The following is a 21,966-nucleotide window of genomic DNA, read 5'->3' on the forward strand; positions in this document are numbered from 1 at the left end:
AAAACACTTTTGTGGAAGTATGCCCGGCTGTTTGTGCTTCGGTGAAAACTTCTTTCGGGGATTAGTACCGATCCCACATATATATATATATATATATATATATATAGATATATATATATATATATATATATAGATATAGATATAGATATATATATTATACGTATATATAAACAAACTTGAGAATACATGAATAGTGTACTACATACTATGATTCTGACAGATTGTGACAGTTTCACAATCCATTGATAATATAAGTAGTCAGCCAAAACAGGTGCTGCCATGCATGTGTGTGTGTGTGTGTGTGTGTGTGTGTGTGTGTGTGTGTGTGTGTGTGTGTGTGTGTGTGTGTTGGCTGTATTTATGGATGACTGTATGACAGAAATGCAATAAACAATACTCGCAACTACAGTCATGTAACACTGATATTTAATATAGCCACTATAACCTGAAAGAAGCAAACATACTCAGGCAACCCTAAAATGTGGTGTGTGTGCGTCCCCCACACATACTTTTGCTACCATATTCTAACTCTCAGACTGCAAGTTAGAAAAAAGAGAATCCTACGATGTACATCGATCCAGATAATTTTATAGACATACCTGTAACTCCATCCACTTAAAACTGCCATCCTTTTAGTCTCTCTCGTATCACTGCTTCTTCTCTCCTATCCTCCTTACTCACCTAATACCTTTCATTCCGCTCACACGAACTCCCATCACTCTCCTCCAGCTACATTATTACTAATGTTCCCTCAAGTCTAACCTGCTATTTCTCTTGACCTCCTTATACTTCCAGACATCTGATTCTGTTCATGACCATATTAATTTGTATTTTGATTATTCAGAGTTCTTTTTTTATTTTGGACAAAGTTTGTGTATTTTTTTTTTTTTTGTAATTTACTCTATCTAATATGTATTATTGGAACTCTTCTCTAAAGGCCACTGCTGAAAAGGGATCTTGCATGATCCAGTCAGATTTTCTGGTAAACAAACATAAATGAATACACATATAGACATTACATTTGTACTTTTGCGTGTCAGTCACTAATGTCTTGATCTTCAGACTTGGTTTAACACCCATATATAAATGTAAGTATGTATATCTATCCATCCAGTTATCTGTATGTGTAAGCATAACAATCAACACTAATTAGTGCCTACCCACCCCATGATGTAATTACAAACCACCTGCAAGTTATAATTAATGCAGAAAAAGAAGTTATGTACTTACCATAATGTTCCACCTAAGTAGTTGTACTTCATATGTCTTCAACCTGTGGGTCTATGTATCCGAATCGGATCCAACACAGCCACATAACCAGCATCTGATCTGAGCTCCAAGCTCCTCCCCTTACCCATAATGCTCCATGTCTCCTTCCTCCCTTCAGATCAAGTTTGCTGCTCAACAAAACATAAGCCCAACCCAAGAAGACCTTACCACTGCTGGCACCCCCAAAATTCCTAAGCCAAGCATACCAAGGGATGCCTCTGGAATGCTCATCTCCCATATACAAGGCCAGTACGATAGTGACAAGGTCGAGGGAAGGAGGGAGGATGGCTGAATACAAATGAAATACAACTACTCAGATGAAATGTTATGGTGAGTAAATAACTTCTTTATCTGAAGTAGTTGGTCTTCAATCTGTGGGACAGAGTCCCCAGCTACAGTCACCTGGGTGGCCCTTATGGAAGGATATTCTGGAGCACGGCAGAGCCAAAGGATGCCCTATTCCTGGATACAATGGCCAATTTGTAATGTGAGATGAAAGTATGAGATGAGGACCAGATGGCTGCAGAACAAATATCATCCAGTGACACCCTGGACCAAAAAGCCTCTGAAGTGGCCATAGACCTAGTGGAATGGGCTTTTACCTGACCCGGAGGGGAAATTCCTTTGATAGAATATACTGAAATAATGCATTGGAAAATCCAACAAGCAGCAGTCACTTTAGAAATTGGCTTCCCCTAAGAATGGCTTTAAACAGGAGACAAATTATCAGATTTATGAAAGGATTTTGTCCTGTGTAAGTAAAATCTCAGTTGCCTGTGTCCATCCAGCAAATGCAATTTATATTCACCCCTGTTCTGGAAATTAGGAAAAAAAGACAGGAAGATTGATAGTTTGATTAATATTGGCTTCTGATGACACTTTGGGAAGGAAGGATGGATTAGTGTGCAGGGAAACCCTGTCCTTATTAAAAATCATGTAAGGAGCTTTGATGGACAATGCTTGAAGTTCCAATAATCTCCTGGCAGATGTAATAGCTACCAAAAAGGCAGCCTTCCAGGATAGATACTGCAAATCTAACAAAGCTGCAGGCTCAAATGGAGGGAAGACTAAAGCCTGAAGTGCAAAAGTGAGGTCCCATGAAGGCGTAGGATCCTTCACAGGGGACCTTAAAAGAAAGGTACCTTTAAGGAAGATCTTGCAAAGTCTAGAAGAGCCTAGTGAAGACATATTCTCCCCCACATGAAAATTAGAAATAGCAGCCAGTTGAACTTTAACAGTAGAGGAACTAGCACCTTGTAAAAAAATCCACGCCAAAAATTCTAATACTGCTGAGACAGGATCCGGAAAGGGATCCAAATCCCGCTGAGAGGCCCATATGGAGTACCGTTTCCACTTGCTACAATATGCTTTTCTGGTGGAAGATTTGTGAGCCACCACCAAAATGGTTTTAACCAGAGAGGATAAAATGGGAGTCATAATAATCAAGGGAACTGGAGAAGCCAAGCGGTGAGTTTCAGACTGTCCAGGTCTGGGTGAGGAATCTCCGAGGGATGTGAAATGAGATGCGGAACTGGATCCAAGGTCCATGGTGGAACTACTAAATGAGACCAAAGGGTGGGAAACCAGACTTGGTGAGGCCAGAATGGGGCAATGAGGATCACTGTGTTCCCCAGCCTGTGAGCTTTATGAAGGAACTTCAAAATGAAAGGTAACGGGGGGCAGGCATAAAGAAGACTGGGAGGCAAATGCATGAACCAGTGTGTCTCTGAGGACTTCCCCCTGAGGGGGATTCAGAGTGAAGAACTCGCTGCATTTTGCATTGGAAGGTTATGCAAAGAGATCACTGCAAGGCTGACCCCACTTGAGGAAGATCTGTCCTGCTACTGAAGGATTCAGAGACCACTCGTAAGGCATCAAAATAGTCCTGCTGAGCCTGTCCGCTAGAATGTTGGACTGTCCCGGGATGTACATTGCCAGCAGAAAATGGCCAGTGGAAATTGCCCATTTCCAGACCATAGCTTCATGACAAAGTGGATAAGACCTGTTTCCTTCTTGTTTGTTGATATACCAGACTACAGACATGTTGTTTTTCTAGATCGCAATAGTTGCTAGAAGAAGATGGGCATGAAGGGCCTGCAGAGCAAGAAGAACTGCCCTCATCTTCAGGACAACTGATATGCAAAGAGGTCTCAGAATGGGGACCACGTGCCTTGGACTATCCATCCTGAGCAATGTTCCCCAGCCTAGATGGGAGGCATCCATGGTCACTGTGGTTTTTGGAAAGGATGGAAGAAAGGGTCATCCCCTGACAAGGTCCGGGAAAAGAATCCACCACTGAAGAGAGTCCCTGCAAACTTGGGATATACGGACTGGATGGGACAATGGAAGATCTAGTAGAGACCATTGGACTGCGAGCATCCACTGCAGAATTTGCATATGAAGTCGTGCAAGGGGTAGTAGATTGATTGTGGCTGTCATGGACCCCAGTGCACACAGAACTGTCTCTGCTGTGGGAAGATGAGCCTGAATAATGTACAACACATCAACTCTTAGATTGTGTACCCTTTCCGGGGTGAGGGAAACTTTCATTTGGATGGTATCTAACTGAGCACCAATGAATTCTGGAACCTGGATGACTTCCTGAGATTGATGGTGATGCCCAGACTGTTCGCTAATAAAAGGAAATAATCCCTGGCTCAGCAAAGCAGAAGCTTGGTAGGGGCAGCAAAGAGCCAATTGTCCAGGTAAGGGAAGACCTGAATTCCTTGAAGCCTCAGGTAAGCCGCTATGACAGCCTTCACTTTGGTGAAAGCCCTGGGGGCTGTGGTGAGACCAAAGGGGAGGATTTTGAACTGATAATTATTGGTTCCCAGCTGGAAGCAGAGAAACCTGCAGGAGCATCTATCCATCTTGATATGATAGTATGCTTCTTGAAGGTCAATCGAGCACATCCAATCTTTTTGCTGCAGGTAGGGCAGAATGGATTGAAGAATGACCATCCAAAATTTCTCCTTGGCTACTGAAAGGTTCAAGGTGGATAGATCCAGAATGGGTCTTAGGTCCCCCATTTTCTTTGGCACTAAAAACAACCCGGAATAAATGCCCGACCCACATTGGTCTAGGGGGACGGGTTGGATGACTCACTTTCTTAGCAGCTTGTCTATTTCTAGGGCTGCTACCTCCCTTTGCATGGGTAGAATATCTGGAAGGTGATTTGGTGGGAGAGGTGGATCAATGAATGGGATGGAATAACCTTTGGATATAATTTGCAACACCCAATGATCTGTTGTTATGGACTCCCATGCAGTTGGGTGTAGTGAAAGTTGACCCCCGACTGCCTCCAGAGACAAGCAGTTGGGGAGCCCCTCAGGGTTGCTGTGCAAGTCTGTCTGAGAATGGTTCTTGAGACCCAAAATTTCTTGGACGTCCTCTGCCTCTAGGATGGCATCTGTCATAACTCCCTTTGCCTCTGGGGGAAGGTGAGTCCTGAGTGTCCATGGAGAATTGAGATTTCCAGGACCACATCTTCTTTGTCCCTCGCAGATTCCTCGAGAAGGATCTTTGAGGGGCGGAGAAGTGGATCCTGGCGGCAGACAGTGTCTTCCCTTTCTTCTCCCTCTGGACCAGGTTCTCACAAACTGACTTCCCAAACAGGGAAGAACAATCATACAGGGCATTTGCAAATGACGCCCTGAAGGGTTCCGGGAATTGACAAAGCCAGAGCCAGATGTGGCACCTCATGGCAAGGCCAGAACCGGCCACCTAGCGGCTCCATCCATAGCATGGGAGAGAAGATGCATGGATGTGTTTGTACCGCTTTGAGAGTGGCCATCCATGTGGAGAATGTCTTCTTGCCCTCCTCCGACATGGGCTCCAGGGGCAACCCAGTGACCTCCTTAACTAGGTCTTGCTGCAGCTGAATGACATGCACCATATAGTTCAGCATCCTTATAGTAAAGGTTTCTGAAGTGTACACCCGCTTCCCTAGATGGTCCATGATCCTTGACTCCCCATCAGGAGGATGGACCATATAGTTCTCCTGCGCAAGCTCTTTCCTTGTGGTGGCTGCCACCACCATAGCATCCAATGGGAAACCCCTGCTCCAACTAGTCCTTTCTGGTGGGAGGCTGAGGACCTTATCTGGGTACTTGGGGATGGGTTCCACAGTGTCCGGTTCCTTCCATGCCCAAGATGTTATGAGGTCCACAAGCGGGTCCACGGGAGGGGACACCCAGGAAGTAGATAGTTCTGAGCCAAATGCCTATACGAACACTGACTCATCCAGAGTAGGTTTTTGAGTGGACCATCCCCCCACTGGTGAAGGAGTTCCATGATGTCTCCAAAGGAGACATCCTCGAGGGGTGATTGGGGGGAACCTTACTCTTCCTGCAAGTCAGTGTCTTCATTGAGGGTCTCTGGGGAGGAGTGCAAGGGCCTCCTTTTGCACATCTATTTACGAGGAACCTCCGCAGTGAGACTCTGTAGGGGGAACTCGCAAACCTCTTGCCACTCCTGAATGGGGGCTTCCTGAGGCAAACCAGGCACAGGCTGTCTCTGAGATGGCAGGAGGGTCAGGTCCATACCCAAAACCAAGGGAGTCAGGGCAGAGTCCGAGGACGAGATGGTCAGGGTTCCCAATGCACTTGAGGGAACCCTCTCCACCACAGCAAAGGCCAATAGGAAGCGGATGTCCTGTGAAACAAGCATGAGAGACATCCCCCTCGGATCTGATGGGGGAGTCGTAGCCAAGACAGCAGGAGTCGAGATGCCAAGGGGAAGGCTGTGCTCTGACAAACTCGGTCAGATCTGACACACTCAAGGCAATGGCCGGCATCAAGGTACAAGGTACCATCAGCACTGAGCACCCCAACCCCTAGAGTCCTCGGATCCAAAGACTCCGTAACTGACGTTCGGATCGGAGAATGAGTTATAGGGGTGAAAAAGGTCTGTGAGCTCCTCGCTCCAGAGGGAGACAGGACTGGCAAGACTCCCATCTGGATTTGGGTGCTGATGAATGTCCGCATCATCCTGTCCATCTCTGCCTCACTAAGGTTATTGGTAGACCGGGAAGAGGAGGTCACTGACACAGACCGGGAGTACCGATGAGGGGAATCCCTCAAAGGAGACCAAGACACCTCTGGGTCAGGGGAGAGCCTTGGAGAATGGAGCCAGGGAGTACTAGGCCTGGAGGGGGTCTTAGACTTAGGAGGAAGCCCCACTGGAGCCGAGCGGTCCAGAGACAGCTTTCTGGGTCTGTCCTTTTTATGGTGCTTCTCTTCTTCCCCAGACCTCTTGGTGGGACTTTGAGTCCCAGAGGCCTGGGAAGGAGAAGAGACAGAAGCAGAAGTAGAAGTGGCCGAAGCCAGAGGTGCAGGGACAGCTGCCCCCAAGGAGGGGAGCAAACCCTTCAGGGTAAGCTTATCCCTAGTGTCCTTAAGGGCCCATGGGTTGAATTCCATGCAGATAAGGCAGGGGATAAGTAAGTGGGATGCTCCCTGACAAACTACATGCAGAGTGTGGCCATCAGCTGAGGAGAGCTTATGGCCACACTCTGTGCACTTCCTGAATCCAGGCTTAGGGGTATCAGCCATACACCTAACCGGGAACACAGAACGCACATAGTCATACACCCTCGCTAACACAGAAACACAGAAAGTTAAAGGCAGGAAGGCCAGAAGGGGGAACAACGATGACAACAACTTTTTCTTTTTTTTTTTTTTTTATATCGACATCCAATGTGGATAGGGGAGGTGTGGGAAGATAGAGGAAACACAGAAAAGTGAAGGGAGATCCAAAAAGACTTACTACTCATTACGAAAAATGCTCGGAGCTCAACACCATGATGGAAGCTATTCAGAGGCAAACGAGATCTGAAGGGAGGAAGGAGACAGGGGGCATTATGGGTAAGGGAATGAGCTTGGAGCTCGGATCAGATGCTGGTTATGAGGCCATGTCAGATCCATTAACCCACAGGTTGAAGACCAAATGAAGTCAACTACTTCAGATTATTGGTTAGAATAGTTCTGTGTTTGGATGTGGAGTTTTTAAAGATGCACTTTTTTTTACAATTTTTACAGTAATTCTTAAAAACTTTTTTCTAACATACAGATGCATGCAGACAGCCTTCTGTTAAAAAATAAGTTTTCAGAAAAAAATCTGCAAAACAATTTTTAATCATTGCTTATCAAGTTTGAACACCATACTTTCTAACAGTTGAAGTGCCTAAACTATTTTTAGTAAAAATATCAGAATACAGATAGCGGAGTTGTGCTGGCTGCCATCTATTTCGGCTCACCGCCGCTCTGCCGCCAGGATCCATTGATGTATTCTTGTATTAAGCTTGTTGAAATTGTAAATGCTACATCCCGAGGATCTGGTGCTTTTACTGTTAAATGTGATACAGTAAGGTAGCTCTAATTGTGCTTTGAAAAACATTTACTATATGTAAAATAATTCTGAATTATGTTTTAATAAAAAACACATACAAGTAAAAATAAAAATACATGGTAATATCTATCCACTCTGGTACATACATTCTGACAAGGTAATTTTGTGTTGCACACAGAGCAGCCATGAAACTTTAATTACATCAATGTCAACCTAGAGCACACAGGATTGGAACCAAAAGAAAACAGCATACTTCAAGTGAAGCAAGAATGCAGAAAGACCTTTAACTTTGTTAAAATATGTTACCTAACATGCAATTCAATATTTAGTTTGGTAAATTAAGACAGAAGAGATTACACGGATATAAACTACATTACGTTAGATACGTTGCAAAACTGAACTGCTCTGCCTAAGACCACTTGGTGTCACAGAGAGTGCAAGCAATGTCAAGTAAAAGTAAAACTAAAATAAATATACATAAAAGGACAACAGTCTCAATGTGCAGGGTCTCACATTATAACTGAATAACCCTGTCTAATTCTTGTAATCTCCTACCCCCTTGCCACCCTCAAGTTCAAACGATTAATTAATCAAATCCTGCAATACAGTAAAAATCTCAAAGACATGGTAATTCTACGGGATTTTAACACCAGACTCTCCAACACTGATTCTGCAGACTTTCTTACTGACCCCGGCCTGGCTGAACTAATTAAAGAACAAGCAGGGAAATGCTAAAAATAGTTACTGAAAAAATTGCTGCCAAAAAGACTTTGACCCAAAGTGGTTGTGTTAACTATGTGATGACTGCTGTTTTAAATAAGCAACAATGTTTGTAACTGTAACACCACAGAAGGCTTTTAGACCAAGGTATCATGGTATAGTAAACACTTTTGGCACTATGTTTTGTTTTTCACTGCTCAGCATTCAGTATATCCATTTATCTTTATTTTTATTTTTGTGCTGTTTTTTGAAATATTAAGAAAACATTTAACAGTACTAAGCATTCCAAAGAAGATCTCCGATATCAGTACCCTATCTCCTTCCCTTAGTGACCACTGACCCATAACTTTTATTCTAAGAATTTCAGATAACTGTTCAACCTCATACACATATTATCTATTTTTGACCCTAAACCACACACACATAAAAACAAGCAACAGCAAAAAAAAAAAAAAAACTTGGCCTTAAAAGTTGAATTCTCCAAAATGAACTAGCAGCCCACATTCACTGATAATGACTTGTCTAAAAGTAGCATGCCCTCCAATTTATACACTTCTACAACTATGACACAAACATATATCCATACTTTTCAAAAATGATCAAAACCAAGTATTTCAGCAAAGAACTGAAAACCCTCTACAAAGTAAGATTTCCAGCCTGGCATCAATGGAAATGTTCCCTACTATAAAATAACTAAAATGAGTAAAAAGGTCACACAAAAAAAACAAGTGGTTAAAAAAACACAAAAAGAAAAATATAGCAAAGCTAAACTTTCCACTGTGTGATACCTTAAACCTCTTGTATTAGAGGTGACATGGGATATATGCAAATTACCCTTTAAGGATATCAGCTGTTTCAGCCAAATGGCTTTATTGGCAACATGCATGTTCACAGCTAGTGGGGTTTGGTTTTAGTGGCCTGAAATTATCAACCCTGTGTTTCCAAATGTTAGCCAAATATTCCACTTATGCTGTGCTGATGATGCCATAAGAAGGCAGAAACATGCATGTCCACAGCTAGTGGGGTTTGGCTTTATTGGCCTGAAATTGTCCATAAACAGACTTAAAAATAAAAGTCATGGACATTCAGAATTGCCATTTAGCTAAAACACCTATTAACCTTAAAGGGTAATTTGCAATTAAATCCAATAACCCACTTCTGAAGTAAAACAATATTTTAGCATAATAATACCTTACATGTTACCAGACTTTAGCATTACAGCACTTTACTTGTTAACAAGCCACAAGGGTGATGAATCTCATGAAATAAAGACATACAAAGTTAGCTGGACTATTCAAATCAAATAATAAATAAAATATGTTTGCTTTTTATAGACGAGATATTGACTCAGGGTAAGAAAATAAAAGCAACCCCATCTCCCTTCATATTTTTAACTGCATTACTTTATACCCTAGATTGTTATATTTGATTAAAAAAATTGACTAAGAAGAAGGAAATACTGATTTAGTTGGCCTCTGCAGTGAACCTCATTATGTGTGCAGTACAGAGAGTTATATCTTTGCCTGGTTCTCTCTTAGTAAACTAATATATACTTGGCTTTCCATTTAAAAGCTTAAATAAAGTCTACCTAAAGCATTGGGAAGGTTATATATAATGATGCAAAAATATCTAGGCAAGATGCACTTTATTACACTACGCTGGATTAGTGCAAGTCTTTTGCCATGTTCAGACTAAAATGGAATGGTAGAATATATTACAAATCACTCAGAAAAATATAAATATTTCTCCTCTCTGCAGCAGGTGCAGTTAATTTTTAAGTGCAGTATATTGTTTCATAGCAGTCTGAACAATGAAATTGTATTAATGTCGATTTGTAGGTATTAGCCATATGAGATGTGATCCAGTGTAGCAGCAAGACATCTGATACTAAACAGAATAAACATGGTTTCTATAATACTGTTTAGCCTTTTCTTTGTTGCTTTTAATATTGACACCATGGCTGAGGCACTAATGATATTGTGCATGGGTAGGAACGGCCTTAGGTCAACTGGTGCCCTAGGCAAAAGGGCTCCATGGTGCCCCCATCCTGGTCTACCTACACCAAATAAATATTGGAAAAGCACCCTGCTAGAGTGGAGCCCTAGGCAGCTGCCTAGTTGGCCTATGCCTAAGGCCGGCTACATGTATGGGAGAGAATAATTAGTTTGGAAAACAATGGGAGGGACTGGCAAAAAAAAAATCAGACACCATGTGAAACAGAAGAAGTCAGGATGACACTGAGTGGTCTGAGAATGCTAGGGAATGGACACTAACAGGGATTATGTGTTTGTATTTGGTTATCTATATAGAATGGATTTATAGTGCTTGTTAATGGGAAACTTTGTCTCTTAAGCATTGACTCCTTTACTATGTCACTATAGAAAAAATATTTGGTAAACTCTGGTGGAGCTTAGATTTTTTTGTCTTCTGCATTTTCTGAGTCCCAGCAGACTTAATTCATCATGAAGCCTTTTGCTCAACATTTAATGTGCAAAAGGCTGACTCCAACAGCAATTATAGCACTGGTTTGATTTTTGCTAGTTCACTGGTCTCATCTGTCCTAAAATGACAGTAGCACCAGTAGTTAGGCTTCTTTAGTGAATGTATACAGTGATATTTTTATTCTTTATAGGATGATCCTCTAGCCATTTAACAGACTACTAATTTTAATAAATTTGTACTTGTCATTTGTTGGATATCTGATAAAACTAAAAAATATGCTTTCATTGTTCTATTTTCATGAGTGCCAATTAAATCTTACTGTTCTTGCTGTAGCAACAAAGTGCTAATCTTAGTCAATGCAAATATTTCAACTACAGAAAAGAACCATACAATTAAATAATAAAATGCCTGTTTCCTTTGCAGAACTGAACTTTACTTTTGAATCAATAACGTAGCAGCAGTTCCTCTTCATCATTTGTTTAACTTATTTCAAAAAATAAACATAATTTGCACATTTGAAGTTCTGTTTTGTAGCTACTGAATCAGTCTTATTAGTGTATAAGAAAAAATATGATGTAATACATCATCTCTTTTTTACATGACATACCATTTGTCAAAATTCAGCTTTTTGAATACAGCAAAAAATAAGCTGGTACAGCTGATCTAAATCAGCTTAGTCACGTACTGGATTTTTTTCTGAGATCATGGTGCAGTGGGGATCAGAAAATGTATCCTTTTCCCAGTGTAATGTATTCTTGGACTTCGCATATATAATTATCAGGGAGTGTAGGGTGTTGTACGCTTTTATTTATTTATTATTAGGTTACGACTGGCTGATGACTGACCAGTTGCATTCAGTTACTTGCCATTCAGTATGTTGCTTTTTTAATGTATGACATCCATATATAACTCCAACTGCTGTTATCTTTCTATGACTAATTCTTATCATACTTTTGCAGATATTAATCATTTCTTGTATTGAATGAAACCAACAGCAAAATTTATAGCATTTTACAAAGCTGTGCAGCTAAAGACTTATTCTTCAATTACGTAACTCAGTTAAACTGGAAGAAGTGCCCCTGGGTTACTAAATTTAAACTGTCTGCTTAAGTGTCTTGTTAAAGTCTGACAAGTAAATGGAGCCTAGAAGACTCAGACCCATGATATAGGGTGAAGCTAATAGACAGATGATAGCTTTAAGCCTCTGAACTAAACTGCCTTCCAAGAGTTAATGAAACCAACCAGATATAGTAATGTGTACAGTTTGTTTTTTCCTAGCTGCTTCTTCCTTCCAAACCCCCTTCTCTGTACAACATACAACAACAAACATCTTTTACATGCCTACTCTTTTACAACCTCTCCTTCTTCTTCACATTTATACTACCTCTGCTACTTATCGCTACTTCCTCTTTTATTCCCTTTGTCCTTCCCTTCCTAAATCTTGTAGTGTATGAGTACAGTGTACCAACATTTTCATTCACCCATTCGCCTTTCCTTTTTGCCTTGGTCTTTTCTCCCTGTTGCCCCACTGTTCCCTTCTTGCAGTCTTCAATTCATTTCCTATTACATATCCATTCATTCTTCTCCTGTACATCTAAATTACTCTATAGATATCATAAACGCCACTTTTCCTCCACTATGTCATCATTAGCTGCAGTCCAAATGTTGCACCCAAACTTTAATGTCAGCTTTATTCTGAATGATATCTCATCAGAAGAACAACTTATTTTGAAACCCTTTTTTCAGCCCCTCATTCCTATAATCTCTCTTACATTTTTTGTTCTTTGCAAACTTTTAAGTATCTCACAGAAACGACTGCACCTTTCTCATGCTTCTCTGCATCTGTATCTTCTCATTTTCTCACTTGATACCTCAGATAGATAGCTATAAAACAACAGCAACAACAAAATACATTTATGGAGATTCATGCAAAAACACAACTTGTTTTGCAGAGACTGATGCCTCAAACACACAGTCTTCAAAGGGTCAGCAGAGACTGTGTGTTTGAGACATTGAGCTGTGTGAATTAAACTGCTTGTTCTGTCAATCTGTATCATGATTTTAATAAATTAAAGTATCTAGTACTACAAGCAAACATTCACATCCACACATCTAAATGACATCACAAGAACAATACTACCAGTGACATACACAAAACATGTTGAACAAAGCAACTCTAAAGACACTGAGGCAATTTACCTATTTGTAGACATAGCTGGTACAAACATGCAGGCATATCTCATAGCTGAAAGCTGTCTTGATTTGTTTTTATAATTGATGGTTTTGCGGTAAACCATCTTAATGTACACATCAATTGCCAAATGAGTTTCAAAACTGTGTTCCTTTGTACATTCATTTACAGATATGAAAAATCCACTAACTGTTCATCAGCTAAGATATATGAACTTGAGGTTAATAGGAAAAATATCAAAGAACACAAAATATACCTTATGATAACAGGAGCAATTATAATTCTGTTTGCAAAAAAGCTGTACACATTTTGAATATTTTATTGCTAATTTTGTATAAATCATGAATGAAGTTATGATTATACTGTTTATTTTATGTTTTTTTTTTTTTTTTTTTTGCTGTATGAAATGTTTTTGTGATCATGTGTAACTGCTATAATAAATCTTGTATTTCTTTACTCAGGCAATGATGAAAACAGTTGCTCTCCCCTGGCTCGATGCCCTGCAGAATGTACTTGCCTAGACACCATTGTCCGTTGCAGCAACAAAGGTCTAAAGGCCTTACCCAAAGGCATCTCCAAAGATGTGACTGAGCTGTAAGTAACACAGAATGCTTCTTTTTTCACCAAAGGCAAAGTCAAATGATCAAGTTCAGGACAAAAGTGAATGATGAGATGAGGGTCTCACATGAGGCCCGACATCATTCTTAACATGGCTAGAAACTATTAGATCCTTATCAATAAATAGAAATTAAATTACTGCAAAAAAGAAATAAATAGTTTAGAATCACAAAAGAAGAGAGGGGAAGGCCTTTTAACTGAGAGATATATGGTCTACAGACAAGGCTTCTGAAGTATATTTACCAAGTGTAATAAACCATTTTATTTTATATAGCAGGGTTGTGAATATTTTATTCCATAGTCATTGTCTAGTTGAAAATCTTAATGAATATTAATGCACAGGAATTAGAACAATCATTTCCAGTCTATGTCAGTCTGCATTACTAATTTCATGCATTAATCATTAAGTCATTAAAAATAATCATTGCTAATGTTTTGTTACATTGCAAGCAGCTCAGAATGGCTTTTTGTATTCCTGGTAGGTGATTAAAAAGATGTTTTAGCCATCAAGAGGTCACTGCTTGCTAATTTATAACACTTCTAAAAAATGCTATTACGAATAACTGTTTCCAGTTATTCGTTTTTGCATCTAAGAACTCAATTTTGTATATACTAACATGGAACTCTCAGTCAGCTGTGCATCTATTTTGTTATAAACATTGAATTCATACAATTTTAATCATATGGCTGATTTGTGTATGTCAGCATAAATTACGGACGTTAATGATTAGTTATTAATGCTAAAACATTTTGTTAATGTGAAAAGTAAAACATGACAATAGATTTTTTGACATTAGCAGAGGTACTGAAATATTCGACTGGCTGAAGAAGTGCAGAGAAAGGGGTTTGCATTCATTGACAACAAAAGAGCTAGCATGAAGGCTATGACCAAGGATCCTGTCTTACTGTGGCTGTCTTTCACTTCTCACTGCAATGTGGATATTGCTCTACTCATTACTCAGTTTAAATGTTTCATTGTGAGCAATAAACTAATAAAGGGGGAATACTGAAGGTATACAGTGGAACTGACATTCCCTCTGCACTGATAGCCACATTTTCATAACATGTACAAGTACATACAACTGCATGTCTAACACACACACACACACACACACACACACACACACACACACACACACACACACACACACACACACACACACACACACATACACACACACATGAATACAAAGTGATAAAATTATTACTGAAGGTACCAAAACCAAGTTATCAGCATTAGAAACCAAATTCATGCAACAACTGAAGACAATCGTGAATGATAAGTTCCAATATTCCTGTTGAACCGTGCCATTTTAGCCTGTGTGGCAGATGATGAGTCTGGTACTGCCATTATTCTAGAGTTGTACACTGTGTTTGCCATCATTGGGTGAAGTTAACACTGTGAGCATTCCAAACATAACCACACTCTATTTTTCTAACATGTCCTGGTCAGTGCACAGAGCATGTGGTGACCATTAATGTCTGTGGCATCTAAGAGGTACTAAGGTATTTGAGACTGGAGAATGCACTGTTTGGTCATAGAGGATTATTTCCTTAACCACAGCTGTATGGATGCTGTGCTGCTAGTGACTGACCCATTGCCATGCATGGCACAGAATATGTATTTAGTTATGTATGCATGTATGTATTTATGTTTGTTGTCCAGGACAGAGTAGAGCACAGGTTCAGCCTGGGAATGCTAAGAAATATTTGGATAAGAAATTTGTTATACAACTCTTAAACTTTGCTGAACAGATTCCCAATAATCAACACATGATATACCCATTTTAAATTCCATTCTGTTTATGTGTTGTTGCATTCTCACAGTGCCACAGATATCACTCCTGCATCAGGAATATTGATTTTTTTAAACTGAAACACAATTATTTCTGTATACCAAATGGCATTGATGATAGCTCCTCTACATTGTGCTGAGGCCACCTATGACTCCTGAGACCTACCAGTTTTGTATCAGAGTCACTCAATGTTCACAGCAGCTGGCAATCCTACATTTCCTGAAAGATGCAATAACTTTAAGAGTGAATACTAACATAAATACATGGAAATAAAGGACCTTTAGTAATAAAAGGTACAGAAATGAGGGTCACTAATTTCTGAGTCAAAGTGTGCTTTCTTACCTCAAAAATAGCATTGATCAGTAGTCTTCCAAGTTGGCTGCTTTCAGCTCTCCTAGTGTTAAAACAGGAACTCAGAAAGAACAGCCAGTGAATTTGACTTTTTCAATAAATTTCAGTTACTGGCTAGTAAGTGCACTGCCTGGATGCCAGCAAAGAGGAAATTTGGAAAACCTGAAAGAAAACCAACCGCAAAAGGTGAGTAGAAAATACTGGTTGGGAAGAATCAGTTGCAGCTGTTCAACAAGAATTAGTTCAACCTCCAGCTTTGATCCAAGACATGAATTCCAGTGTAGAGGAATAAAATAAGTCAAGCATGTTTAGAGCTGACTAAAATATATGAAAAACTGAAGGAGTATATCAGCTGAAATAACAAAAGGCTGAAAAAAAGGAAAAGGCTTTAAACAGATGTTCAGATGAACTGATACAACTGCAAAAAAAGGCTGAAATGAATAAAAGGCTGGCCGAGTATGAGACAGGTTAAGATGAGATGTTTCACAAAATGGTACAATTAGAGGACCTCTTATGTAGGGAAAACCTGAAATTGTTTGCTGTACCAGAGAAACTGTAAGAAACAAACTGCTCATTTTATGAAAGTACAAATAAGCAACTGTACTGGTATTCCACAGCAGGAGCTGTTTATTGAAAGGGCACATCATGTGAATGTTCCAAACCTTGCCATGAGAATGCAGTCAAGACCTCTAATAGTAAATATGCAATCCAACCAGCAGAAATAGTTAATTCTGACAAAAAGGACAAAGTACTTAAAATTAGGGAGTGTATAGTATTTATGGAAAATGATAAGTCACTGTATAACAGGCAGAAGAGGAATACATTTATTCCACTAATCAGAGAATGCTGAGAGGCAGATTCAAGCTGCTATATCCAGCTATTCTCAGAATATTTTTTCCTGGAGGCTCAATAAATTTTTTGATGCAGAACATGCTAAGGAAGAAATACAAAAGTTTGACCAACAAAAAGTAAGATAGCAAATAGAAGGGGACTCTGCTTCTTATTCTTTTGATAATAAAGCTCATAGAGACTTGGCCAATGAAACCTTTTCCAATGTTCCAAAGGAAAATACTTGAGAGATAGAGAAAAGCACAGGAGTTGACTAAAAGAACCAGGAGCATGTTGGAAATGAAACAGAGACTGGAACTGGAAGATGGCAATCAACAGGAAGAAAACCATCAATGCAAAAATCAATAAATAAACGTGGGACTAGAAAGCATCGATTACATTTGGGAAATATGACGAAACAAGAAAATTGGGAAATATTGGACTTTTTTTGACTTTGTTAAACTTGTAGGGGGTTCTAAAGCAAATGCCCTACTTCATGTTATTAATGTTTGGAAGAGGGAAAGAGGAAACTGTAAGTTAAACAATTTCTGTTTTTAACAGTATTCTTATAAAACATGAGATATACTCCATCTTATATACTAAAGCATTTTCAGTTATTTTTGTTTGTTATAGGGAAACTAAAGTAAATAGGTGTTCCTTTTTCTTATTTTTCTTTCTTTCTTTTTCTTTCTTCTCATGTAGTTTAAAGAAATGTAGACACTGCAATATAAAAAGGGATAAAAGCCTGGATAAAAGTATTTTTAAGATAATAGGCTGTAATCTTTGGTTACTGAGGTGAGGGACAAGTTCTAAAAGTATACAACTCATGATATAAGTTAAATTAATATGCTTTTTCTTACTTTTACATATGGGAATGACTGGATTAAAGTCATTGACTTGATCTGACGAGTTTTAAGTGGAAGCAAGTAAATAGGAGAACAGTGAATGTAATGACAAAGTTTTCTTTAGCAAATAAATGTACACAGTGCTACATGAGAACTTTGTAGCTGAAGGTAACTGTGTATCTGGCTCTCATCTTTCTATGGAGACATCTGGGAGAGGGATAAAGATAAGACAAAACAGACAGCACTTAGTGTAACTAGAAGCACAGGCTGTACCATACATCTTAGCATGGTTAATCTTAATTGCAGGCCAATTAAAGCCTGCTAATGTAGTTGTTAATCTGGAACAATTGTTCCTATTAGGAGGCTTAAACTTCACTTCATTATTTGAATATGTACATAGTTTGGAGCATTTGTATTAAATAAATAGGTTATAAGGGTTATCTGTCTGGTGGTGTGCTTTTTTGAGTGTTTTCATTAAAACAAAAAGTCTTGTAATGTGACATAGGTTCAATTGGATATAACAAGCAATAAATGTATAAAAGATCAACCTACCAAGCAATAGTGTATGTGTGATACACAAATATCTATTTTTAGCTTTTGTATTAAATGCATTAGCGTAGCTGAAACTAGACATTAAAAAAGCTGTTATACACATCAGGAGGGAATAATAACTTCTTATCATAATGTCAACACTTTGCAAATTATCTTTGAATGTGAATGGCCTCACAGGTATATACAAAAAAGAAACAGTGGTGAACTATATTGAGAAATGCAGAGTGCAAATGGTTATGCTACAGGAGACATATTTGTGAAGAAATGAGCATGTAAATTTGATAAAGAAAGGATTTCAGGATGGTTATTCAGCAGAATATCTCAGACAAAGGAAAATATGGGTACTAATATTAATTGCTAGAGGAGCTGCAATAGTGATAAAAGAGGGGAAAAGATAGTAACAGTAGATTTTTAGTAGTCAGATGCTACATGCAAAAGAGGAGGATTATGCTGGATGCATTTCCACCTAAAACTGCTACAACAGAGCTTATGAAAATTCCTGGGAAAAATAATCAGCTTTCAACAGGGGAATATTACTTACAGATGGGGACTGGAACTGGATTTGTAACAGTGTGGATGTATCTGAGGGGTGTAGAAGGGAAAATATAACAAGCGAGGGCACACTTTTGAAGAAATTCATGAACATATTTAGTACAGAAGGTGAGAATTCAGTAGTAGGAGCATGGTCACAATTTATATATTATTCCCCAAGGTACAAAAACTTTGCTAGGCTAGACAGAACTTATATTTCACAGAAACATGTGCATTTGGTTGAAAGATGTTCTTCGTGTTTCACTGTTACAGTCATCACACTTGGGTTATCTGCCTGCAGGTAGCCCGCAGTCGTCCCGAATACCAGAGTCTTGGGATTTCTGCGTCAGATGCTGTCACCTCTTCCATGACATCAGGCAGTCAGGGATATAAAATATGTAGCTGACGCCATTACATCAGCTTTTCTTGCCACGCGGGACCCCAAAACAGAAGAAGTTTGCAAGTGCCGGTTGGCCGCTACCTGAAATGTTCGTTTTCGAGTTTCAAACCTGAAGTTTTCTAAAGCTAAGTACCCCATTGGGGATCCTTTTTTCTTGCTCTAACCGATGTCAGAAAAAGTTAACAATTGTCTTGCCTGTGGAAAGCAAATACCTTACAGAGATTTTCATTCTTACTGTGTCACCTGTTTAGGCCCAGACCACGACGTCCTTCACTGTCAGTTTTGTGCCTTGTTCAACACCCGAACTATTCATCATCGGGCTATCTTTGTTGCCAAATTCTTTTGCTCTCATTCTCCATATTCCAAAATGGCTTAGATAAGCCATCCGACTACTGACCTTCGGAAAAAAATGTAAGGATAAAGACAGAGACAGACTGCATAGGTCCAAAACTGCCGACGATGCTTCCGTTAAGCTAGTCACCAGTCCGCTGGTACTCAGTGAGGTGCTTTCGTAGCCCCTTATACCTGCTTCTACAGATTCGCAGGCCTCTACTGAGACCCTTTCATAGTCCGGTATGCCGCAAAATGCTTCTTCAACTATGGAACCTGTGGATGTCTCTACCTTGGATGGGTCTGGAGCCGCTGTGCAGGCACCGGCTTCTGAGGGTGTATTCAGACCTTCCGATGTTCGTATTAAACCGACTACTTTGTTTCTGAATAAAACTACTGAACTTCTCATGCCCAGAGTTCGTACTACACCTAGGAAACCGATGTCCAAAGCTCATTCTCAAGCTCCCATGCCACAGAAACAAATGCTTAGAATGGCTGAAGACCTTATTACTTTAATTAGGTGAAGCCAGCCTTCCCCCTCTAAAAGACAAAGAATTAATTTTCCTTCTGATTCTACAGACCATGAGTCCGAAGACTCTGACCCCTCTGATTACCAGGATATATCCTTATCTACCTATGAGGATTCAGATGCAGAGGATTCCATTCCCTCTGCCTCCCCCCAAGAAGACTTTTCTTTCGGTGAAACCTTGCATACCCAAAGAGAGCATTTCCGCTGGGAATGCCAGGACTACCCACAGTCGAAAAAGAGACTCAGGGAATTTTTAAACTTGCCTCAGCACAGGCCTCTAGCTCTACCCCCTGTCCTGGATATTGTAGATGATGTCTTCATTGAGTCCAGTCTTACCCCTGATATGTTACCACCAGCTCCTAGAAAGCCTAGCTGACTCTCACAAATTTCTCTTTAAAAATCTCACTGTGGATCCAGAGACTATTAGTGCAATCAGACCTCTGCACGTGCGGCTACTGCATGGCTCAAAGGTATCAAGGAATTACAAAAACATGGTAGAGCCAGCAAACAGTGGACCAAAATCCGTTTACTGAAGGAAGGAGGAAAAAAAATACTGGTTTCGTCCCTTAGGCCTTCCTCAGTGTTTGTAACTGTTACAAAATTCACAACACACATATATATATATATATATATATATATATATATATATATAGATAGATAGATAGTGGTCCACCGCCACCTGCAGTCGAAAAGCAGAATTGCATACATTTAAACATTCATTTTTATTTTTATATGTATTCATTCAACCCAGGGGAAAAAGTGCACCTAATTTAATAATCCATTTCTTTTCCATTTTGTTTAATATTGCATGCCAACCAGATTTATTAACTGTATTCTGTTGTATAATATCAGTCACAGTAAATCTGAACTTGGCATTTGGGTGTTTAATTGTATGTTTGTACAGTGCATTCGTAGGTTTACAAGTCCTAATATCACTAAGATGTTACAAGATCCTAAATTTGACACAGCGTGAAGTTTGTCCTACATAAAATGCTGAACAATTGCATGATGCCAAATAAATCACACAGTCTGATTGACAATTTGCAAAGAATCTAATAGAAAAAACTTCACCAGTGTTCCTACTAGTAAATTCCTTTGTTTTGCTCATATTATTGCAATGTGTACAGTGGCCACATGGGAAACAGCCCAATAGAGGCCCCCCTTGTAAGGTTATTTGTTTAGATGAATTCACATTCTTGTTGATATGTTTATAGTGGTTGAAAAAGGAACCCATGTTCCACCCCATCTATATGAAAAATGACATCTGTCATCCAATATTGCCCTAAGTTTGTTATCTGCTACTTCCACTCACTGCCAACCCCAAGCAGATTGCCAGACCTTCCTCCAAACCAGTGGGCAGAGGCCCAAAAGCAAGTACTTTCTCTTCTCAGTATCAGGACTATTCATCCTGTTCCAACAGAGCACAGGGGATAACATTTCTACTCCATACTGTTCCTGGTGCCCAGAAAAAGAACTCTGGTGCACTATTCTGAATCTGTCAGTTCTTAACACCTTTCTGGTGGCACCAAAATTCAAAATGCTTACACTCCAGCAGCTGCTTCCTATGCTAGCCAAGGACTCCTGGCTGGTCACCCTAGACTTAAAAGAAGCTTATCTGCACATTTCCATAAGGGAATCTTGCAGGAAATACCTACGTTTCAGTTCTCCGCACTTCCCTTTGGCTTATCTACTGCACCCAGGGTATTCACAAAGTGCCTGGCTCCAAACATTGCATACTGCAGGCAAAGAAATATTCAAATTTACCCATACTTGGACAATTGCCTGATTCAGGCAGACAGTCAGGAATTGCTACTTCAGTTCCTGACATTTGTAAAGAGACTCCTAATTTCTCTGGGGTATACCATCAACGAAAAGAAATCACATCTGGTACCCAGCCAAAAGATTGTATTCCTGTGAGCAAGCTTGAACACAACTTCCCAGATGGCATTCCTCACTCCAGAAAAGCAAGTTTATTTGACAAATTACTTCAAACTACTGGCCACCCAAACCCAGCCATCTGCAAGAAAAATACTGCAAGCCCTAGGGTCCATGGCCTCATGCATTCTCCTAATTCCATATGCAAGACTTCATATGAGGAAACTTCAATGGGACTTAAAACGTCTCTGGTGTCGACATTCTCAGGACCTGGAAACAGTGATTCCTATCATTCCTTGCCTAAGTACAGAGTTCCTTTGGTGGGCAGAGGCTTGCAACCA

General features: G+C 39.8%; 1 protein-coding gene across 7 annotated transcripts in view; it reads left to right on the forward strand.

Annotated features, from left to right (window-relative positions):
- The window catches only part of SLIT2 (slit guidance ligand 2), a 1,414,056-nt gene that overhangs the window by 1,180,071 nt on the left and 212,019 nt on the right, over nt 1-21,966 (forward strand). For all 7 annotated transcript variants that reach the window (XM_044062070.1, XM_044062072.1, XM_044062071.1 and 4 more), the window contains one exon: nt 13,432-13,564. In XM_044062070.1, coding sequence (XP_043918005.1) covers nt 13,432-13,564 — 133 coding nt within the window. The remainder of the gene's footprint in view (nt 1-13,431; nt 13,565-21,966) is intronic.

The sequence above is a fragment of the Protopterus annectens genome, chromosome 2.part1 (genome assembly GCF_019279795.1).
Source record: "Protopterus annectens isolate FY-2018-M chromosome 2.part1, PAN1.0, whole genome shotgun sequence".
In the NCBI taxonomy this organism is placed as follows: Eukaryota; Metazoa; Chordata; order Ceratodontiformes; family Protopteridae; genus Protopterus; species Protopterus annectens.